At 54.4% G+C, this 24,295-nt stretch overlaps 1 protein-coding gene across 4 annotated transcripts in view; it reads right to left on the minus strand.

Moving 5' to 3' along the window:
* Positions 1–21,384, minus strand: part of LOC144770966 (uncharacterized) — a 74,733-nt gene extending 53,349 nt beyond the window's left edge. For 2 of the 4 annotated variants that reach the window (XM_078655829.1, XM_078655827.1), the window contains exon 1: positions 21,197–21,384. In XM_078655829.1, the coding sequence (XP_078511955.1) occupies positions 21,197–21,220 (24 nt within the window). In that variant the 5' untranslated portion in view covers positions 21,221–21,384. The remainder of the gene's footprint in view (positions 1–21,196) is intronic. The other 2 variants (XM_078655826.1, XM_078655828.1) reach the window with 1 other exon arrangement.
* Positions 21,385–24,295: the final 2,911 nt, after the last annotated feature.

The raw sequence follows: 24,295 nt of genomic DNA on the forward strand, positions 1-24,295 counted from the left end.
CCTCATAGTGTCATCCCTGCTGGGCTTGTGCCGCCAAGGGCTCGATCGCTAATGCGAAGAGAAGCGGAGACAGGGAGCAGCCCTGTCGGGTGCCTCTCTCCACCGGACATGCCGCTGATACTGAACGGCCCGTGCGAACCCTGGCGGTAGCGCAATTGTACAGCAGCAGCGTCCAACGGACGAAATCATCCCCCAGCCCGAACCTACAAAGCACGCAAAACAAGTACGACCATTCCACACTATCGAATGCCTTTTAGATATCCACCGATAGCACCGCCGCACCCGACAGACCCTCCCCCTCAACTTCCATGACCCGTATCAGTCGCCGTATGCACGTCGAGGTGTTCCGCGTGGGAATGAAACCCGACTGGTCCGGGTGTACCAGCGTACGCATGTGTACTGACAGCCGCGAGGCCAAGATCCTACTCAGCACCTTATGTTCCACAGTAAGCATTGAGAGCGGGCGATAAGCCGTCATTGCGGTAGGTAGCCCTCCCTTCTTCAATAGCGGCACTATAATCGCCTCCCTAGCTGATGGCGGCAGCTCGCCCAATTCCCAGGCCTCACCATACACCTGATGTAATTGTGGCGCCTGGAGGTCAATGTACGAGGCGTAAAATTCCACCGGCAAGCCGTCTGCCCCCGGCGTTTTTTTCCAGGCCATGTGCTTAACCGCTGCTCTAATCTCCCCCAGTGATATAGCAGCACCTAACGCATCTCCCTGTTCCGAATCTAACTGTGGTAACTGCGCCTCTTCTAAGAAAGTATCTAAGCCAGTCGGTGGCACCGTCAGCCGGCTCCGGTATAGTTTTGTGTAATAATCCAGAAACTGGTCGTTAATCTCTTTCTGCGAGTGAACCTGATCCCCCGCGGGCCTGGTCAGTGACAGTATCGGAGTGCCCCTAGTGTGTGGGTTGGCCAGCCACGCCAACAGCGTTCCCACCCGATCTCTCTCTGCATGCGCCCGAACCATGTATTCTCTATAATCGAGACAGCGAAGCGTCTCAACGTGAGTGGCCACCCGCTCCCGAGCCGCTAGAACTTCTTCCTTACTGCCCCCCGCAACATGACTAGCCTTCTCCGCCTGCCGCAGGCAGATCTCCTCTCGCTCTATGTCGCCTAACAATGTCCGACGCGCCCCCGCTGTGGATGAGAGGCACACACACCGTATTACCACTTTGAAGGCATCCCACTCATGCGCCCTAGTAGTCGCTGATTCCGCGTTCTCCTGAAAGTAATGCTCAATGCCCTCCCTTACCTCCGCATTAAACACTGGGTCCTCCAGCGCCAACGGGTTCAGTCTCCATGTAGGAACCGTCTGCCGTTGTCTCGACCAGAGGACCGTGAGCAAACAGGGGTTATGATCCTCGCCAGGTATTCGCTGCGATGTGCGAGTTCCTGGGCCCCAGGCGTGCAGAGAACAGTGTCAAGGCGCACATGAAGGTCGTGGGGCGCCTGAGAAAAACAAATAATCCCTATCTGCGGGGTGGTGCGTTCGCCATGCATCCACAAGGCCCCACTTTTCCTGCCAGTTCCTCGGTGTCGTGGCCACCCTGCGCACTACCGATTGTGCCAGTGGAGGATGGGAACGATCCATCTCCACGTCCACCACCGAATTGAAGTCGCCCCCCATAAACACAGTGCCCACCAATAGGGACGCCAGCCTCCCCGAAAGTGTCGAGAAGAACGCAGCCTGATGGGAATTCGGGACATAGACACTGCAAAGCGTAACATCCCGGCCATCTAGACGTCCTAACACAGCTATGAAGCCCCTGTAACTTGAAACAACCCCAACCAACCCCCAACCCACCCTCCCCCAGAACAGGCACCAAACAGTTGTTACCCATCCAAACCCGACCCCCGCCAACGGGGAAACTCTGGTAACCACCAGAGACTCACAAGTTATGCGAGTTAGAGGGGGTGACCCTACACCAGCCAAGCCGGACAGCAAGCGACCCATCACACCGTGATACGCTGATCTCGAACATGTTAATCTCTTCACCCCAGCAGTGCCTTACCCCATGCGCATCCCCAGTCCTCCAGGGCCCTCTCACTCCCCAGCAGCCTCCCCTCAATACAGAAGAAAGCGTTCCTCCCAGCGCCCCAGTAAGCGGTCCCCCAGTGTCTCCCACAGAGTGAATGTCACAGGCCGACCAAGCCCTGTTACTGTACTTTGCTCAGCATCTGTGAGGATCATTCGTCCAGCAGGCCATCGGCCGTCTGTGGGGTAACCTGAGGTAGCTCCCCAGGGCCCTTCTCGGAGCCCCCATCAGAGCCCCCAAATTCCGCTTCATCTGACCCCTGCCGGGAGCCTGAGTCCACCAATGGGGCCTCCGTCACCACTCCAGAGATAACCGACACCGCCTGCAGGGCAGCCCGTCTCTCCAGCTCCGTCTGTGATGCGGATGGGGAACTCCTGTTCTGTGTAAGTTTCCGGTTGCGCCTACTCCTGCGTGGCTTAGGTCACTCCTCCGCTGCCTCAGCCCAATTGCTAGCGCCGTCCTTGCCCGCTCGGTACCGTTCCAGCCACTGCCAGGCGACCTCCGGTGTATCACAAAAGGTCGCCACTCCGTCCACCATCACTTTCAAGCGCGCCGGAAACAATAAGGAGTACTGCACTCCCTCGTCGCGAAGGGCCCTCTTGACCGCCAGGAAGGAGAAGCGACTTCGTTGAACCTCCTGAGAGTAATCGGGGAAGAGAGTGACTGAGGCGTTGTCCACCTTATACGGGCCAGCCGTCCTCGCCTGTCGTAGGATGATGTCCAGGTCTCTAAAATGCAGCAGGCGCGCAACCACCGGTCGGGGAGGGCGGCCCGGTGCCGGGGGTCTGGCCGGGACCCTGTGAGCTCTCTCCAGCGTGTAGAAGTGCGTCAGGCCCTCAGGGACCACCACATCTCGCAGCCAATTTTCCAGGAAGGAGACCATGTCACTCCCTTCAATATTCTCCGACAATCCCACCACTCGGACGTTATTGCGCCTATTGCGTCCTTCTGCATCCTCCGCCCTCCTTTCCAGTTGGCGCACTCTACGCAATAAGTCCTCCATCGTGGCATCTGTTGCCTTTTGGGCCGGCTCCAGCATTTCTAACACCAACTCCGCAGTCTTGACCCGATCAGCGAGCTTGTCGTGATCCGCCCGCAGCAAGCCTAGGCCTGTCGATACCTGTGCAATGTCTTGCCGCAACGTGTCCCTCGTGTCCATTATGGCCTTGAGAATCTGGTCCATCTGCTGCTGTTGTAGTCCTGCACTCTGGCCCTCAGCCGAACTCTGTCCTTGAGCCTCCGGCAAGTCCTCGGCCTGGTCGGCCGGCGCCGTTCCCATTCCCTTTCGCGGCTTCCCCATGGTGTAGCTCTGGGCCCCGTTAATCGTGCTAACCGCAAAGACCCAACTTCTCGGGTGCCCTTGGTAGGAGTAAGGGTCGTGCCCCTCACCGTTCCGTCTGGTCAATCTACCAGGACTGTAGCCAGGTCAGCCACCTGCGCGAGAATGCCCAGGTACCAGTCCCCTCTCCAGACGATGCCGCGGGCCCACAGGCACCCACCGATCCAGTGGGAGCACCTCTCGCCAGTCTCAGCACCCTCCGACCAGAACCACCGGGGGTGCACAACATCTGCAGGGCCACGTGGTAAACGGGGCAATCCGGCCGGGCACCCCCGTATCCAGAGGGGGTCCGTCGTAGCCCCAGGCCTCCCCGCTTTTCTGACAGCAGGATGCGGGGGCAGCTCGGTGTCCGCAGGCCAGCTCCGCCACCAAGGGTCCTCGAGGGGCCACAATGCGCCCGGGACTACTTCCCCCAGGGATCAAGGTATCTCCTCCATCATCATTGCCACTGCCAGTTCATGGACGGGGCGCCCCCTTCAGAGTCCTGCCCAGTTCGTGTGTGCACCAACCGCCCACACGGTGGCCCACCGTTCGGCCTCCCTCAGGATGCACACCACCTCGCGCTGTCTCAGGCGCTTCAGCTATCCCCGCCGGGCCGGGCACCGCCCTAAGGCCATCAGCCGTGCTGCGCCACAAATACAACAGCCAGCCAGGCCCCCAGTCGACACCGCTTCTCAGGTAGGACGGCGCCGAGTCAGGTCCGTATCAGGGCGCCGCCCCCCTCCGGTGACCGCACCGCCGCCGTGGATCAGGGGCGATGGGGCCGTGGCATAGCTCACCGGGCCCCACCTGCAAGTCGCCACCAGCTTTTGCCCCGGTTGCTGCAATTGTCCACGGGCGCCTCCTCCACCGGGCGCCCGTTCCAGTGTATGGCAGGGTGCAGTCCGTGGGCAAGGACCGGCTTCCGCCCGTCGACTGAGGCGCAATCACCCCAGCGGCCCCTCGCCACTCGAGGCCGGAGATCAGTAGGCCTCTCCGGGCCGCAGGCAAGATGGCCGGTCGCCGTGGGCGGAGCCCCGCTGTTCTCCGGGCTCGCCGCCACCAGGGCCCTCTCTCCGCTCCCGATCACTGCCCAGGTGCTCCACTGCTCCGGGGCACCACGCAGGGTCGTCAGCGCCACCGGGGGAGTACTTTAAACAGGATAAACGCCGAGATCAGCCCGGAGCTCGGGGCTCAGGCGTCCATGCTCGGCGGCGTTCAAGCCACGCCCCTGAGTTTTTCATATGATGCCATTTTATACATTTCAATAAGCCATCCATCATGTGTAGGGCATTGTGCTGTTCTCCAATGTTTCACCTATCTAAGGAAATGGTCCTAGTCTACGAAATAGGGCTTGTTTTAGTTGTAGATATTTCCCCTCTTGGGAGGTAGGGTGTTGAAATTCTATCTGAAGCATTTCAAAGGTTTTGAGCTCACCTTCTAAAGTGAGTAGGTGATCCAACGTTAGAATACCTGCTCTCTCCCATGTACCCGCGCTAGCCGTAAGGCTACATGTGACAGCAGAGATGCGTATCAGAGGCGGTGCAGCCTCTGAAGCTCATTACTTTCATGTGTCTCTTCACTAGCCCGCTGGGGGGGAAGGGAGGTGTGCCTTCCTTCCTGCCCATCCTTTGTTCCCGACTCCTGGGAGTGATCACACTGCCTGGAGGTCAAAATCCTGGTTTGGTGGCAGCAGGCGCTGGAAAGGCGGCCTTGCCAGCCAGAGAACAGGGAAGCTTGTGTAACCAGATGGGTAAACTCTAAGGTAGCCCTCTGGGTGCATGCCAGCCTTCCCTTAACACCAGATACATGTCAGGGGAGAAAAGGCACATTGTTTGACACCAATCTCTATATATTTAGGTGGTACCATAATGGAGCTAGCAACCTGGGTCTTCCCGGGTGCAGGTCCCATGTTACCCTATGGACTGCCCATCACTGATGATGTACTTTGATAGCAAAGATACTATAGCGCATTATAAGCTTGCACTTTTTATACACTCTTAGTATACTGCACCCTGCCTCCTGAGCACAGGAGGCATCTCTTGGGGGGAATGACATATCCTTAAAGCAGTGCAGGGACTTTGTCACACATGGTTATGTTATGTTGTTATATTAGTAAGCACTTGTAAAGCGCACGTACACCCTTAGGTTTCATGGCGCTAAATACTGAAGACTGTTGCAGCCGAGTTCCTAGGCATAGGCTTGCTCAAATAGCCATGTTTTTAAAGCCTTTCTGAAACTGAGGAGATTATTACAGCTTCTGAGTGACAAAGGGAGGGAGTTACAGAGTCTGGGGGCCTAGTGGGAGAAGCGGCAGCCTCCCTGACATTTCCGTCTGAAAGACGAAGTAGTGAGCAGGAAGTGGTGGGCTGAGCAGAGACTGCGCCGCGGGGTATATTTGGTGATTTATTTATTTATTTATTGACATTTATAAAGCGCGAACGAATACCCGTAGGCGTCTCGGCGCTAGACTACAGTAATGTCCCTCCCCAATGGTGAAGTTCATGCGGACTGGTGTGCTGTGTTATTGGTTGAATAACCACGTCTTCAGTCTTTTCCGAAACTGTAGGAGTGAGGGACTGGTTTTTACGTGGTATGGCAGAGTATTCCAGATTTTAGGAGCCGCAACTAGAAAGCGGCGGTCGCCCCAGGAGACTGTTCTGCTACGTGGGACCACCAGTTGATTAAGTGATGTGGATCGGAGCTTTCTGACCGGGTTGTAAGGTATTAATTGGTCTTTAAGGAAGCGAGGCCCGTGATCCTGCATCGCTTTATAGACTGTGCACAGTGATTTAAACTTTATCCTGTTTTGGATGGTCAACCAATGGTAGGTCCTCAAAGTGTCTGAAATGGGTGCAAATTTATGCTTTTTAGACAGCAAGCGTGCAGCCGTGTTCTGTACAGTCTGCAGCTTTTTAGTGACTCTGGTTTGTGCATTCAAAAAGAGTCCATTGCAATAGTCTAATGATGTTAAAACCAATGAAGTAACCAGGGTCTTGGCGGCCGTGTCCGGCAAAAAAGGAATGATTTTCCTTATCATTCTGAGTTTAAAATGGGCCGTGGACGCTACCTTATTAGCATGTGCCATAAAATTGAGCTGGTCGTCAAAGGCAACTCCCAGGTTTCTAACCTTGGAGGTAGGGCAAGGTGGAGTGCCAAAGGCTGATGGCCACCAAGTTGCAGACCAGGCTGGCGAGAGAGTACCAAAGACGACCACCTCCGTTTTATCGGAATTGAGCTTCAGGCAGTTTCCCGCCATCCACTCACCAATAGCAATCATTCCATTTTGGAACCGTTCTGCTACCTCCTGCCCATCACCCTTAATGGCCAACACCAATTGCGTGTCGTCTGCGTATGAGGTTAGGCTCATCCCATGTGCTTTGATGACCCTAGCAAGGTCCGACACATATATGTTAAATAGTGTCGGACTTAGGGATGAGCCTTGGGGAACCCCACACGGTAACGACAAATTGGCTGATTGGAATGGTCCTAATGTGACCGCCTGAGTTCTGTTGGCCAGGAAAGAAGCAAGCAGGTCTCACGCAGTGAACTGAATACCCATCTTTCCGACACGGTTGACCAAGGTCTTATGGTCGACGGTGTCGAAGGCTGCCGAGAGATCCAGGAGTACCAGCAATGCTGTTCCTCCTTGGTCACGGATGAGTCTAATGTCATCCGCTGCTTTGATGAGAGCGGTTTCCGTACCATGGTATTTACGGAAACCAAACTGAGTGTCGTCAAGCAAGTTATTTGTTTCTATGTGTTCCGATAGCTGCTGGTTCATGGCCTTTTCCGTCACTTTAGCTAGAAAAGGGAGACTTGCTATAGGCCGGTAATTTTTCAATTCCTGTCTATCTAGATTTGGCTTTTTGAGCAGAGGTTTGATCAGCGTATTTTTTAATGAGTCAGGATAGGTCCCAGAGCTCAATATCGTGTTGCAGACATGGGTGATAATTGGAATAATTGTATCTGATAACATGACTAGCACCGAAGTAGGACAGGGGTCCAGGGCTGATCCTGATTTGATAGATCTCACTATGATCTTTGTTTGATCGATCGTTAAGGGTTTAAAACTAGTCATGGTGTTTCTCAGGGTGGTCGGGGGGGTGGAAGTACTACTGATATTAGGTTCTGAGGAAAAAGCTTGGTATATGTTGTTTACCTTGGAGAAGAAAAACTCGGACAAGGCATCGCATAATAATTGTGATGGGGGCGGATTTAGGTCCGGTGTGTTACCGGATAGGGTTTTGGCAATGTTGTACAGTTGCTTGCTGGAATTTTTTGCTTTCTCTATGTGTAGCGAAAAAAAGTGCTTTTTTGCTGCCGTTATCATAGTTTTGTAGGTGGCGAGAGCTTCTTTGTATTTATTCTTGTTTTCACTATCATAAGTTCTACGCCAGTGCCTTTCCCTATTCCTAGTTAATTGTTTTTGAGTTTTTAGCTCTTCTGTGTACCACTGAGCAGTCGGCGTGCTCCTGTTTCTTGAGTGGGATTTGGTAGGTACCAGCTGAATCGTGGCATCGCCCAGCCATTCATGGAATTGGTGAGTCGCAATGCTAGGATCATTAGATAGGTCAGGACTGGTGTTGTTCAAGAGTATATTTAGATCATTATAATTTATGTCCTTCCATGCTTTAAACGTGCCTATCTTCGGGTAAGAGATCTTCTTCCTCGATGATCCTTTAATAGTCAGGCTACTAAATATGGCCGAATGATCTGTCCAGGTCATGGGGAGAATTTCTGTTACATTTAAGCCTTCAACGTTGGTAAACATACCATCCAGCGTGTGTCCTGCCTGGTGGGTGGGAGCCATGACCAATTGCCTAAGGCCTATTATTTCTAGGTCTGATGTGAGGGCGATGGTATCTTTGTCATTATTTTGTTCTAAATAAAAATTAAAATCGCCCATAACTGTGGTGGACTCTTCAGTAGCTATTGATTCTATTATGGTACTTAAATTGGTGAGGAACGCTGCCCTGGTCCCAGGAGGTCGATAAAGAAGCACTCCCTTAAAGCACTCCCTTAAAGCTATACAAGTGATCATGCTACTGATGAATCTGGGGCTTTTGCCATGCAGAGCCTTGAAGGCTAAGCGGCCAGTCTTGAAGGATACTCGTTGGGCTATCGGGAGCCAGCGGAGTTGTGCCAGGCAAGGTCTGGCTAACAACCACTTAGGTTGTTTATGAATCAGTCTTGCTGCCTGATTCTGGACCATTTGAAACCTTTTTGCAGACCGACGGGTAGGCCGAGATAGATAGAATTTGAGAAATCGAGTCGTGAGAGTATTAGTGCAAGCACCACCTGAATAAAAGCTGAATAGGTCAGCAGGTGTGCGATTTTCCTGATTTTCCGTAGTTGGTGGACACTGGACGAGATCACGGTGCCCACCTGCCCACGAAGCAAGAGGTGGGCATTTATGGTGACCCCTAGGCTTTTCACGGAGGGAGAAGGGGTGGGAGGAGGCCCGAGTTCTGTCGGCCAGAAATGCGTGCCCCAGCTATTCTTGCTGTTCCCAGGCAGGACCAGCTCCGTCTTGCCTGGGTTGAGTTTCAGGTGGTTAACATCCATCCAACGCTGGATGTGAAGCATGGTGGATTGAAACTCACTTACGGCGTTGGGGGAGCCAAGAGGGAATATGATCTGAAGATCGTCAGCATAGTAGAAGACAGTGATGTTTCTGTTTTTTAGTGAGCGAATCAGCGGTCTCATGTATAGATTGAAGAGCAACGGGGACAGAGAGGAACCCTGTGGGACCCCACAGGTGGAGGTAGGCTTGGGGGCAGTGAAGTTCCCAAGCCTGACTGCTTGAGTGCGGTCGGCGAGGAAGGATTCGATCCATTCGAGTGCGGGTCACGCAGGCCTGCTTGCTCAACACGGTTCAATAAGATGGTATGGTCGACCGCGTCGAACACGGCCGATAAATCCAGGAGCACCCGAACTTCGTTGGTCGCCCCGGGTCTGCGTTAGCTCAGTGTCCAGAACTGCCAGGATCACAGCCTCCGTAGAATGCGCCGGACGAAAACCGGCTAGGTTAGGCTCTAAGTAGTCCGAGCATTCGATGAAGCTAGACACACAACTGGCTACATGGGCCTCCAGTATTTTTGCCAGGAAGGGGAGGAGGGAAATAGGGCGGTAGTTGACGGGGTTACTGGGGTCCGCTCCTGGTTTTTTTTATGAGGGGGACTGCCGTCGCATGCTTTACGGCGCTAGGGACCTTGCCTTGGGCCAGGGATTCATTGAGAAAAGGAAGCACGCTCTAAGGTAGGACGGTGAATATCTCTTTTGAAACATGCAGGGACAGCAGTCGTCAGGAGATCCCGATTTGACACGGGTCATAAGTACTGATAGTGTTTTAGGACAGATGGGTTGGAGGGTGTCTAGTATGCTTTGATTTTTAGAGATGTCTTCAAGTGGTTCCCAGTTGGTAGTATTGGGGAGGCTAGCTTTAATGGAAGAAATTTTGTCCAGAAAAAAGTGATTCAAAGAATTACAGAGTTCTTGAGTGGGGGGCTGCATCGGCGAGGTTCTAGTGTCGTTACATAAGTCATTTACAATTTTGAAACTTTCTTTGGATTTGTTGAGAGCATTAAGTAATTTAATGGCGAAGTAGGCCGTTTTAGTGGTCGAGATGGCTATTTTGTATTCTCTACGAGCGGTGACAAACTGTTCTCTGTCTTCGACTGAGTATCTTAATCTCCATTTTCTCTCGGTTTGGCGCAGCTCGGGTCTTTGTTTTTTGAGGTCGGTGGTAAACTATTTATGCGCCTTAGAGTGGCGGGCACAAGAGAATTTGACGATAGGGGTGTGAGTGTTGCTCGCTGATAATAGCCACTCTGTGACCTTTCCCTCCATGGAGTTGACATCCCGGCAGAAGGTGGGTGCTGAGTTCTCCAGAGTTTTGAAGAAGTCCGATTTATTTAAAGAATTCCACATCCTGGTTTCACCCCCCGCCAAGGGGGTGGGCTTTTTGTAGACGCTGGACGTAATAGTTAATTGTATCAGATGAAGATCTGACCAAATGCAAGGAGAGATAAGTGGGATGGAAAGTGAGATATTATGGGTCCGGATGTGATCCAAAATATATCCTTTTTCGTGAGTGGGATTGTGTACATGTTGGACTAAGTTCAGATTAGATCGGAGTTCGGATAGTTCCGCTGCATGAGGTCCCCCGGAGACATCGTTGAACCAATAGTTCAGGTCCCCAACCTGAAGCACCTTAGCGTGGGTTATCACTAGTGTGGCCATTTGTTCACTTAAGGACATGGAAAAGTTAGGCATTGCCGGGGGGGGGGGGGGGGGGGGGCTGATAAGAACCAGCACCAAGGAACCTGTGTCCGTGTCTAATTTTATGACCATATTCTCTGCCTCTGGGAGTGTGAGAGGGCTCATGGCGGTAAATTTAAAGTTTTTGTTGATTATGGCAGCGACTCCTCCTCCCGCCTTCCCCGGTGCCTGATTTACCGACAAGATGTAATAGTCGGATGGGAGAGCTGCTAAGATGTCGGGCAGAGAGTCCTGGGTGAGCCAGGTTTCGGTGACGAGAAGGACATCTGGTTTGTCCGACGTAAGCAGCAGAAAGATATTTAGTTCATGTCTTGCCAGGGAACGCATGTTGAGGTATATAAAACGGAGGGTGGTTTGCTTGGTAACTGTGATTTTGGTATCTGCAGGGGGGGTGAGGTAGGGGCGGTGGGAATACCGTACTCTGTGGGGTGTTGAGATGCCGTTAGTTATGATTCGGCCGTGGGTAGTAAGGGCTAAGGGAGGGCAAGGTTCCACCGACGGTCTGAGTGATTTTAGCGTCTCAGGAGTGTAGCTTGAAATTTGGCCATAGTCCGTGGCCCCTGGGCCAGGCTGGGCGCAGACGGGCTTGCCTTTGGCGCGCCCACTGCGCACATCTGCTGCGCGTTCTTGATAGGAGCCAATTTTTATACCCCAGCGAGGCAGAGGGGGCGTGGCATGGCAGAGGGGGGCGTGTCTCGCTCTACCAGTCCACCCTCCACACAACCAGCAATCAGCTGCGGTGGAATGGGGTCGGAGCGAGAGGCGTGCCGCGAAGTGGTGAGCTGAGGCACCTTCTAACACGAGTGTAAGGTATTTTAAAACAATTTCCCAGAGTGAAGATAAAGATTTTTAAAAGTAGAAATAGCAACACACAACGCAGGGCGCAGCCGGCAGTAATGCGACTCGCAGAGCTTCATGGTAAGGACACAGTCCAAACAGAGCAGCGTTCCTGCAGTCTGCAGCAATGGCATGCCTGCTGTTGTTGGCTTACCTAGGTCACTCAGGGTGGCACAAATAATGCTGCAAGCCCTGGGTACCCTTTTAGCAACTATGCACTGGGTACCACAGGTACCATTTACCAGGGACTCATAAAGGGAGGTATGGTTTCTGTCAACTGAGAATTCCAATTACACTTCAGTTTTAGGTAAAGAGAACTGGCACTTGGGCCTGGTTATCAGGCGTAAGAGCACTGTCAGAGTTAAAAACCAGCTTCTAGTATGCCTTATGGGTGCAAAAATATGGTGGGTGTCTGCAAAAAGCAGTTTCCTAACATTCATGTTAATTTTCTTTGAGGGTCCGGCTGCTGAACATCTTGCTTCTTGGTGGACACAGTCTGACTCCTCTGTAGGACACCTCAGCGCCGAGACACCCCAGGGTATTTGTTGCGCTATAAAAATTTCGAAAATAAAATAAATAAATATGCATCTGCCTTCCAAAACAACAGCTCAGCAGGCCCTTTGTTGTCATGTGGGGTGTGTCTGCCATCACTTAGAGACTTATCAGATGCAGGATCATAAAAAATTCAAGCAGGCGAATACTACCTGAAGACCCAGATAGGAGTCTGCAAGGTGGCACTAGATAAGGTCCACAGGGAGCTTTCTAGATACAAGCTTTCCTCACAGAGCAAGATTTCCAAACAACATAAAGATGTAAAGAAATGTGATCATACTAAAGGTGTATCCAAATACAGCAGATGAGTACATAAAACAACGGAATGAACGATTGCAGTCAAAAGCAGGGGATTCCTGCGAAGATTGGGCAACCATCTCAGACTCAGTGGGTGGGAGTAGTGACAACTCCAGTAGCAAGAGTAAGAAGAGCCAAAGACAGGGGAGATGGTTTAACCCCTCCCACGCTTGTGACGGAACCGTTCCGTCACGCCCCTCGGGTGGGCTGTGCTGGTGACGGAACGGTTCCGGCACGGCCCGCTCGCCACGCCTGCGTGGCACGAATTCCGCACCTGCGCTGAGCGTTCTATTGAGCGAGCGGGTCACAGGCACAGCTCACCCGAGGGCCGTGACGGAGCGGTTCCGTCACAAGCGCGGGAGTGCCGCGCGGCCCCCCGCCCCTTAGCACTGCGGCGGAATAGCCGTCGCAGTGAAAGGGTTAATAGTGGATATCCCCTCCCTGTCCTGCCTTCGCCACCACCCCCACCTCCACACCCGTACTACTGGCCAACACCTTATGCCCCACCCCCTCAGGGACACAACTCCCTTCCAACAAAATACCTGTCCTTTTTAAGGATGTTTCAGTTGGAGGGGAAGAAAAACAGATTGAAGGGTCAGGTGGGAAGAACAGAAGAAATAGTAACCAGGGGCAAAACCTGGGATCAACAACCTCAATCAGGGCCAAGAAGATTGCAGATCATGTAGTCAATCTGACACCTTATACTTTTTCAGCTGAAGAAAAGAGCATCCTAAATAAAGAACTTGGATTTGTCCTCACCATAAAAGCAGACAAGCTCAGTCTAAAATGCAAACTAGCAGTTTCCAGAAAAATGTGGATCAAGGCTTTCCTCATAGACACCAAGGAGGCCACATCACACACCACTCTGAAAAACAAGCCCTTCTTCACTCTTCCAACAAATGCTATACCCTCCGAAGGTATAGCCTCTGAGCGAGCAGTGATACGAGTCAAGGAAGCTATAAGTGTGGATGAAGTCAGGTTTCAGAACATCGCCACCATTGAAGAAAAAGTCTTAAATAATTTACAATCTAGAGATGACACAGTGATCAAACCAGCAGACAAGGGAGGATCCGCTATAGCCCAAACTATTGAAGACTTCAGGGCAACATGTACAGCACTCCGGTCAGATGAAAGGACCAACAAAACTCTTCAAAAAGTAGAGAGTAGGGAATGTTAAGGAACATGATTGGATAACTAACAAGGAAGCAGTCTTTCTGGCTAATAAGAGACTCAGAATCTCTTATTTCAATACCATACCAAAAAGTAAAACAAAAATAGAATCCCAGCCGCTGACGCCCTATACCTATAGTGTCAGGAATAGGTTCAACCTTAGAACCTCTCTCAACCTTTGTTGAGTGCTGCTTGAGGCCTTTGGTATATGAGATGCCTTTGTACATCAAAGATATTAAACATCGGTAAAATGTCCTCAAGGACATAGAATTTAACCCAGAAGAAGAGTTGAATATAGAGCTGAATGTAGAAGTTCTCTACACCAGCAAATCTCAGGACGAAGATTTGAGAGCCACACCAAATATATTAAGAGAAACAATATACCAGGCAGCACCCATTTAAATTTATTATGACATTTCTAAAATTAGCACAGAATTCTTCTAAATTTGAAGGCACCATTTTTTAACATCTGCACAGAACATCGACGGGGAGCAACTTTGCTGTGAGGACAGTGTTTCAGTATATCCCCATGTTTGAGATAGATAATATTTGGGGAATAATCCTCGTGAAGACAAAATAAATGATAGCGGCGATATATTGATGAGGTCCAGGTAACCTGTCATTGGACAGCAGAGATCAAGCAGGAACTCCTATTCTTAGACCTGGTGATAACAGCATCAGATGGGGCCCTAACCACAAATGTTTCCACAAAACCAAGAGACAGGAGCAGCCTCCTCCATTGTAACAGTGCACACCCTTAGAGAGGATCTACCAGAGGCCAATCCTACAAATAAAACACAACTGCTCGCACCGGAAAACGTTTCAAACCGAGGGAAAAACATACACAGCTAAATTAAAATAGAATCACTGACCTATACACCTGATAAAAAAATTGACAGAGAAAAGAGCGAGACACAGCAACAGGGGGCTTCTCTTCTAAGATAAAGAAAAACAGGGCAAGCCACAGATAATATGTGTGAGCACATTCACCAACATTTAGAACCAAATGAAGGAAACAATTAAGAAACATTGGCGTTCACTCAACAGCAACACTTATTCTGGAAAAACCTGTGTTCTTCTTTAAACATGAACACAAGTATAAAGAATGTGCAAGTCCATACAGGAAGAGGTCACACATGGGGTCACCTGGCTGGGGTAAAGGGGTCACACATGGGGTCACCTGGCTGGGGGTGAAGAGGTCACACACGGGGTCACCTGGCTGGGGGTGAAGAGGTCACACACGGGGTCACCTGGCTGGGGTAAAGGGGTCACACATGGGGTCACCTGGCTGGGGGTGAAGAGGTCACACACGGGGTCACCTGGCTGGGGGTGAAGAGGTCACACACGGGGTCACCTGGCTGGCAGTGAAGGGGTCACACACGGGGTCACCTGGCTGGGGGTGAAGGGGTCACACATGGGGTCACCTGGCTGGCAGTGAAGGGGTCACACACGGGGTCACCTGGCAGGGGGTGAAGGGGTCACACATGGGGTCACCTGGCTGGGGGTGAAGAGGTCACACACGGGGTCACCTGGCTGGGGGTGAAGAGGTCACACACGGGGTCACCTGGCTGGCAGTGAAGGGGTCACACACGGGGTCACCTGGCAGGGGGTGAAGAGGTCACACATGGGGTCACTTGGTTGGGGGTGAAGGGGTCACACATGGGGTCACCTGGCTGGGGGTGAAGAGGTCACACATGGGGTCACCTGGCTGGGGGTGAAGGGGTCACACATGGGGTCACCTGGCTGGCAGTGAAGGGGTCACACACGGGGTCACCTGGCAGGGGGTGAAGGGGTCACACATGGGGTCACCTGGCTGGGGGTGAAGAGGTCACACACGGGGTCACCTGGCTGGGGGTGAAGAGGTCACACACGGGGTCACCTGGCTGGCAGTGAAGGGGTCACACACGGGGTCACCTGGCAGGGGGTGAAGAGGTCACACATGGGGTCACTTGGTTGGGGTGAAGAGGTCACACATGGGGTCACCTGGCTGGGGGTGAAGGGGTCACACATGGGGTCACCAGGCTGGGGGTGAAGGGGTCACACATGGGGTCACCTGGCTGGCAGTGAAGGGGTCACACACAAGGTCACCTGGCAGGGGGTGAAGGGGTCACACATGGGGTCACCTGGCAGGGGGTGAAGGGGTCACACATGGGGTCACCTGGCTGGGGGTGAAGAGGTCACACACGGGGTCACCTGGCTGGGGGTGAAGAGGTCACACACGGGGTCACCTGGCTGGCAGTGAAGGGGTCACACACGGGGTCACCTGGCAGGGGGTGAAGAGGTCACACATGGGGTCACTTGGTTGGGGTGAAGAGGTCACACATGGGGTCACTTGGTTGGGGTGAAGGGGTCACACATGGGGTCACCTGGCTGGGGGTGAAGAGGTCACACATGGGGTCACCTGGCTGGGGGTGAAGGGGTCACACATGGGGTCACCTGGCTGGGGGTGAAGAGGTCCCACATGGGGTCACCTGGCTGGCAGTGAAGGGGTCACACACGGGGTCACCTGGTTGGGGTGAAGAGGTCACACATGGGGTCACCTGGCAGGGGGTGAAGGGGTCACACATGGGGTCACCTGGCTGGGGGTGAAGAGGTCACACACGGGGTCACCTGGCTGGGGGTGAAGAGGTCACACACGGGGTCACCTGGCTGGCAGTGAAGGGGTCACACACGGGGTCACTTGGTTGGGGTGAAGAGGTCACACATGGGGTCACCTGGCTGGGGGTGAAGAGGTCACACACGGGGTCACCTGGCTGGGGGTGAAGAGGTCACACACAGGGTCACCTGGCTGGGGGTGAAGGGGTCACACACGGGGTCACCTGGCTGGGGGTGAAGGGGTCACACATGGGGTCACCTGGCTGGGGGTGAAGAGGTCACACATGGGGTCACCTGGCTGGGGGTGAAGAGGTCACACATGGGGTCACCTGGCCGGGGTGAAGAGGTCACACATGGGGTCACCTGGCTGGGGTGAAGGGGTCACACATGGGGTCACCTGGCTGGGGTGAAGGGGTGACACACGGGGTCACCTAGCTGGGGTGAAGAGGTGACACATGGGGTCACCTGGCTGGGGGTGAAGGGGTCACACATGGGGTCACCTGGCTGGGGGTGAAGGGGTCACACATGGGGTCACCTGGCTGGGGGTGAAGAGGTCACACATGGGGTCACCTGGCTGGGGTGAAGAGGTCACACATGGGGTCACCTGGCCGGGGTGAAGAGGTCACACATGGGGTCACCTGGCTGGGGTGAAGGGGTCACACATGGGGTCACCTGGCTGGGGGTGAAGGGGTGACACATGGGGTCACCTGGCTGGGGTGAAGAGGTGACACATGGGGTCACCTGGCTGGGGGTGAAGGGGTCACACACGGGGTCACCTGGCTGGGGGTGAAGGGGTCACACACGGGGTCACCTGGCTGGGGGTGAAGGGGTCACACATGGGGTCACCTGGCTGGGGGTGAAGGGGTCACACACGGGGTCACCTGGCTGGGGTGAAGGGGTGACACACGGGGTCACCTGGCTGGGGTGAAGAGGTGACACATGGGGTCACCTGGCTGGGGGTGAAGGGGTCACACATGGGGTCACCTGGCTGGGGGTGAAGGGGTCACACATGGGGTCACCTGGCTGGGGGTGAAGAGGTCACACATGGGGTCACCTGGCTGGGGTGAAGAGGTCACACATGGGGTCACCTGGCCGGGGTGAAGAGGTCACACATGGGGTCACCTGGCTGGGGTGAAGGGGTCACACATGGGGTCACCTGGCTGGGGTGAAGAGGTCACACATGGGGTCACCTGGCTGGGGGTGAAGGGGTCACACATGGGGTCACCTGGCTGGGGGTGAAGGGGTCACACACGGGGTCACCTGGCTGGGGGTGAAGGGGTCACACATGGGGTCACCTGGCTGGGGGTGAAGGGGTCACACACGGGGTCACCTGGCTGGGGGTGAAGAGGTCACACACGGGGTCACCTGGCTGGGGGTGAAGAGGTCACACACAGGGTCACCTGGCTGGGGGTGAAGGGGTCACACACGGGGTCACCTGGCTGGGGGTGAAGGGGTCACACATGGGGTCACCTGGCTGGGGGTGAAGAGGTCACACATGGGGTCACCTGGCTGGGGTGAAGAGGTCACACATGGGGTCACCTGGCCGGGGTGAAGAGGTCACACATGGGGTCACCTGGCTGGGGTGAAGGGGTCACACATGGGGTCACCTGGCTGGGGTGAAGGGGTGACACACGGGGTCACCTGGCTGGGGTGAAGAGGTGACACATGGGGTCACCTGGCTGGGGGTGAAGGGGTCACACATGGGGTCACCTGGCTGGGGGTGAAGGGGTCACACATGGGGTCACCTGGCTGGGGGTGAAGAGGTCACACATGGGGTCACCTGGCTGGGGTGAAGAGGTCACACATGGGGTCACCTGGCCGGGGTGAAGAGGTCACACATGGGGTCACCTGGCTGGGGTGAAGGGGTCACACATGGGGTCACCTGGCTGGGGGTGAAGGGGTGACACATGGGGTCACCTGGCTGGGGTGAAGAGGTGACACATGGGGTCACCTGGCTGGGGGTGAAGGGGTCACACATGGGGTCACCTGGCTGGGGGTGAAGGGGTCACACACGGGGTCACCTGGCTGGGGGTGAAGGGGTCACACATGGGGTCACCTGGCTGGGGGTGAAGGGGTCACACACGGGGTCACCTGGCTGGGGTGAAGGGGTGACACACGGGGTCACCTGGCTGGGGTGAAGAGGTGACACATGGGGTCACCTGGCTGGGGGTGAAGGGGTCACACATGGGGTCACCTGGCTGGGGGTGAAGGGGTCACACATGGGGTCACCTGGCTGGGGGTGAAGAGGTCACACATGGGGTCACCTGGCTGGGGTGAAGAGGTCACACATGGGGTCACCTGGCCGGGGTGAAGAGGTCACACATGGGGTCACCTGGCTGGGGTGAAGGGGTCACACATGGGGTCACCTGGCTGGGGTGAAGAGGTCACACATGGGGTCACCTGGCTGGGGTGAAGAGGTCACACATGGGGTCACCTGGCTGGGGGTGAAGGGGTCACACATGGGGTCACCTGGCTGGGGGTGAAGGGGTCACACATGGGGTCACCTGGCTGGGGTGAAGGGGTGACACACGGGGTCACCTGGCTGGGGTGAAGAGGTGACACATGGGGTCACCTGGCTGGGGGTGAAGGGGTCACACATGGGGTCACCTGGCTGGGGGTGAAGGGGTCACACATGGGGTCACCTGGCCGGGGTGAAGAGGTCACACATGGGGTCACCTGGCTGGGGTGAAGGGGTCACACATGGGGTCACCTGGCTGGGGTGAAGAGGTCACACATGGGGTCACCTGGCTGGGGTGAAGAGGTCACACATGGGGTCACCTGGCTGGGGGTGAAGGGGTCACACATGGGGTCACCTGGCTGGGGGTGAAGGGGTCACACACGGGGTCACCTGGCTGGGGGTGAAGGGGTCACACACGGGGTCACCTGGCTGGGGGTGAAGGGGTCACACATGGGGTCACCTGGCTGGGGGTGAAGGGGTCACACACGGGGTCACCTGGCTGGGGTAAAGGGGTCACACATGGGGTCACCTGGCTGGGGGTGAAGGGGTCACACATGGGGTCACCTGGCTGGGGTGAAGAGGTCACACATGGGGTCACCTGGCTGGGGTGAAGAGGTCACACATGGGGTCACCTGGCTGGGGTGAAGAGGTCACACATGGGGTCACCTGGCTGGGGGTGAAGGGGTCACACATGGGGTCACCTGGCTGGGGGTGAAGGGGTCACACATGGGGTCACCTGGCTGGGGTGAAGGGGTGACACACGGGGTCACCTGGCTGGGGTGAAGAGGTGACACATGGGGTCACCTGGCTGGGGGTGAAGGGGTCACACATGGGGTCACCTGGCTGGGGGTGAAGGGGTCACACATGGGGTCACCTGGCCGGGGTGAAGAGGTCACACATGGGGTCACCTGGCTGGGGTGAAGGGGTCACACATGGGGTCACCTGGCTGGGGTGAAGAGGTCACACATGGGGTCACCTGGCTGGGGTGAAGAGGTCACACATGGGGTCACCTGGCTGGGGTGAAGAGGTCACACATGGGGTCACCTGGCTGGGGTGAAGAGGTCACACATGGGGTCACCTGGCTGGGGTGAAGAGGTGACACATGGGGTCACCTGGCTGGGGGTGAAGGGGTCACACATGGGGTCACCTGGCTGGCAGTGAAGGGGTCACACACGGGGTCACCTGGCTGGGGGTGAAGGGGTCACACACGGGGTCACCTGGCTGGGGGTGAAGGGGTCACACATGGGGTCACCTGGCTGGGGGTGAAGGGGTCACACACGGGGTCACCTGGCTGGGGGTGAAGGGGTCACACACGGGGTCACCTGGCTGGGGGTGAAGGGGTCACACATGGGGTCACCTGGCTGGGGGTGAAGGGGTCACACACGGGGTCACCTGGCTGGGGGTGAAGAGGTCACACACGGGGTCACCTGGCTGGGGGTGAAGAGGTCACACACGGGGTCACCTGGCTGGGGTAAAGGGGTCACACACGGGGTCACCTGGCTGGGGTGAAGAGGTGACACATGGGGTCACCTGGCTGGGGGTGAAGGGGTCACACATGGGGTCACCTGGCTGGGGGTGAAGGGGTCACACATGGGGTCACCTGGCTGGGGGTGAAGGGGTCACACATGGGGGCACCTGGCTGGGGGTGAAGGGGTCACACACGGGGTCACCTGGCTGGGGGTGAAGGGGTCACACATGGGGTCACCTGGCTGGGGGTGAAGGGGTCACACATGGGGTCACCTGGCTGGGGGTGAAGGGGTCACACATGGGGTCACCTGGCTGGGGGTGAAGGGGTGACACATGGGGTCACCTGGCAGGGGGTGAAGGGGTGACACACGGGGTCACCTGGCTGGGGTGAAGGGGTGACACATGGGGTCACCTGGCTGGGGGTGAAGGGGTCACACACGGGGTCACCTGGCTGGGGGTGAAGGGGTGACACACGGGGTCACCTGGCTGGGGTGAAGGGGTGACACATGGGGTCACCTGGCTGGGGGTGAAGGGGTCACACATGGGGTCACCTGGCTGGGGGTGAAGGGGTCACACATGGGGTCACCTGGCTGGGGGTGAAGGGGTGACACATGGGGTCACCTGGCAGGGGGTGAAGGGGTGACACACGGGGTCACCTGGCTGGGGTGAAGGGGTGACACATGGGGTCACCTGGCTGGGGGTGAAGGGGTCACACATGGGGTCACCTGGCTGGGGGTGAAGGGGTCACACATGGGGTCACCTGGCTGGGGGTGAAGGGGTGACACATGGGGTCACCTGGCAGGGGGTGAAGGGGTGACACACGGGGTCACCTGGCTGGGGTGAAGGGGTGACACATGGGGTCACCTGGCTGGGGGTGAAGAGGTCACACATGGGGTCACCTGGCTGGGGGTGAAGGGGTCACACATGGGGTCACCTGGCTGGGGGTGAAGGGGTGACACATGGGGTCACCTGGCAGGGGGTGAAGGGGTGACACACGGGGTCACCTGGCTGGGGTGAAGGGGTGACACATGGGGTCACCTGGCTGGGGGTGAAGAGGTCACACACGGGGTCACCTGGCCGGGGTGAAGAGGTCACACCTGTCTGTCCCTCTGTCTTGTACTCTCAGCAGGGGGGCGCGGTGCTTCACGGGAGCAGACCCCCACCAGTGATCCTTACCTCGTCCTGCCCCTCCTCAGACATGCTCCTCGGTCCTGGCTGGTGGCAGGGAGTGAGCAGGGCGCCCCCCGGAGGGCTCAGGCGGACCTCGCCCCTCGCAGACCGACCCCCGGGTCACCGCAGCGCTGGCGCCCCCGCCCGGCTCTGGGAATAAAGGATGCTAAAGGGAGTGCGACCACTGCGCATGCGCGGGCCGGCGAGTTCCCGTGTTCTATCTCTGCGCATGCGCAGTTCCAGGTACATATACTAGCTTTGCGGGACTCCTATTGCGCAGGCGCGTTTCCCGTGGCCGGCCCCTGAAACTTCCAGTGAGCTCTGCACGCGCATGCGCAGTCCCTGGTTCTTGAAGTGGAGCTTCTTTTGTCTGTCTGCGCATGTCTTAGAGATTCATAACTTTTGACTCGTACGCAAGAGCCGCAGTCTACGCATGCGCGGGATCGTGACCCGTCGTTCTCTCTGCGCATGCTCGCTGTGCTTTCACTACAGTGCTTTCTGCGCATGCTCATTGTTGGTGCTGGGACCGTGCTGTGTGCGTCGCCAGGGTCGGGTGGTTTCACTTTCTCATGCGTGACACCCCGCGGGTCACTCCGCCTATGAGTGACCCCACTGTCCTTAGAGTGACGCTTCAGGGGTAGTGTTTGCTCCTCTCTGTGAGTTTCACTCACTGTGTCCAGACTGGCAGAGGGGCCTCACACTGACACATCCCATCGAATCCATGCATGACGTGTTGTCGGAAGGACTCGATGACACCAGCTAGGTCTTAATTACAAGATTTATTGTATTAGTTCTAACTTATAAGGGCCCACAGGGAGCCAAAAGATAAAGGAATGCTATCCGCCAGAGATAACAGCATCTGGCAATCGAACCTCGTGACGTCACATAAGTAATCTCCGAGCATTCGGAGATGACGTCATGCGACGTGCAAACAATGGAAACAGAAAACATACTTCATGTACAGTACATATGTTATTACCTTCTCAACATCTCCCTTTTCCCCAACGAAAACATAAAAAAGGAAATCAATGTCATGACATGTATTATTCAGTCACAAATTCTTCAAAACGTTTAGGCATTCTGACTTCACTCCCTCACCTAGTTTTGGCATACGTGGTACAAGTGTGGCCGCTTCTTGGGCTGTGACCACTTATGGATTCCTCCACCACTCTGGGACCAACTGGGCTACCAACACTCAAGTCTGTCTCTGCACTGTATTTCTCCCCTATATTTTCCTTTTGACCAAGACCATTGCCCATGCTCACGCTTGTGTAGCTATCTAAGACAGGGGAACTCTGATCTTCAGGTACACTTTCCCATTCCAGGACACTGTCATCAGGATTTTCTTCCTGAACATCGTTTCCTCTCATTATAATCTTTTCTTGACCTTTTTTAAGTTTGACTACATCATCCTTGCTCCTCCAACCTTTACCTTCCACGCACTCGGCTCCCCGCGATGCTTCACACACTCTAACGGGGTTGCTATATACTGACTCTCCCTTTGACACTTTAAAGGGTTTTTTGACTAGTACCCAGTCACCTTGTTCTATTTCTTTTCCTCCCACCTTGTTGGACAGGTGAGAATATCTTTTAGTTCGTATTTGTTTTTCAACAATACGCTCTTTGACCCTGAGAACGTTATCATTTATCACCTCTTGTGTGACCTCACTTCTGAACCAATTGTTGAATTTGGGAGTAATCACACTATTACACTTTCTTCCCCTCATTAGGAAAAATGGTGTATGTCCTGTCGTGTCATTTGGTGTGCTGTTATATGTATTTATCTCTTCACGAATGAAATCTTTCACATTAAATTTGGATGCAACAGCCAATTGAATCCCTTCTTTTATGAACTTGTTCACCCTCTACACCTGTCCGTTGCTCTTTGGACTATAGAGTGGCGTTTTTTCTTGCTTGATCCCAACATGCTGCATACATTCAATCATTTCTCTGGACACTAACTGTGTTCCATTGTCGGAGACAATGATTTTTGGCTGCCCTTCTACATCAAACACCTCTTTTAAGAATTTTATCACAACACTTGTTGTCACATTACTTACAAACTTATAATGTACCCACTTTGAATAGTAGTCAGTCAATACAATTATATGTCTACTTCCATCCTCTAATACATCAAATAGCCCTGCAAAGTCTATTGCGATCTTGGACCATGGACTGTTTGGAATCTCTACCATTTGTAACTCTGCTTTCCTTAATTTCCAGTGTTTGTCTGCTTTTAAACATTGTTCACATCTGTCTATGTATTCTTTCACCTCAGATTCCACTGCTGGCCACCAGTAGTGTGATCTTAAAATTCTCCTAGTCGCACTGCTACCTGGGTGTCCTTTGTGGGCCAACTGTATTATTTTCCTCCTCAGCCCTTCCGGTGGAATGAAAAGCTCACCTCTTTTCAAAAACCCACTTTTTATGGTCAGTTCACTTTCAACCTGTTGGTAACTTTTAAGCTAATTTTCCAGATTCCTTATTGGAGGCCATTTGGTTTTTACATATCCTATCACTTTCTCCATTACTTTGTTTTTCACCTGGTTTATCAGCCATTCTTCCTCCGTTATTGATCCACTACACATTAAAGTGGCGTCAACCCAAGCCACTCCACACTCCGTGTCATCAAGCGTGCATTCAGGTTGTTTGCTCACAGGCAGGCGAGATAAACAGTCCGTTCTGCAGTTCTTTCCACCTTTTATGTGCCGTACACTAAAAGTGTACTCTTGCAGTTTCGAAAGCAGTCTTATCAATCAGGAACTGGCTTTACCATTCCCCCGTCCTTCACCATCCATCATATAGACCAATGGTTTATGATCTGTTACTATAATGAAACTTTTGCCCCACAGATAATCTTTCAATTTGTGCACAGCCCATACACATGCGCGTGTCTCGCGTTCAATTGTGCTATAGTTCACCTCTGTTTCACTGAGCCTCCTTGATATGAACGATATGGTATTTTCATCTTTGCCCTGAACTTAGCAGAATACAGCACCAATTCCTTTTGCGCTGGCATCAACTGTGATGATGTTTTCAATTTCTGGGTTATAAGGTTTCAATGCAGGAGCCTTTGTGATGTCATCTTTTATGGTTGCAAAGGCT

The sequence above is a fragment of the Lissotriton helveticus genome, chromosome 7, assembly GCF_964261635.1.
Source record: "Lissotriton helveticus chromosome 7, aLisHel1.1, whole genome shotgun sequence".
Taxonomy (NCBI): Eukaryota; Metazoa; Chordata; class Amphibia; order Caudata; family Salamandridae; genus Lissotriton; species Lissotriton helveticus.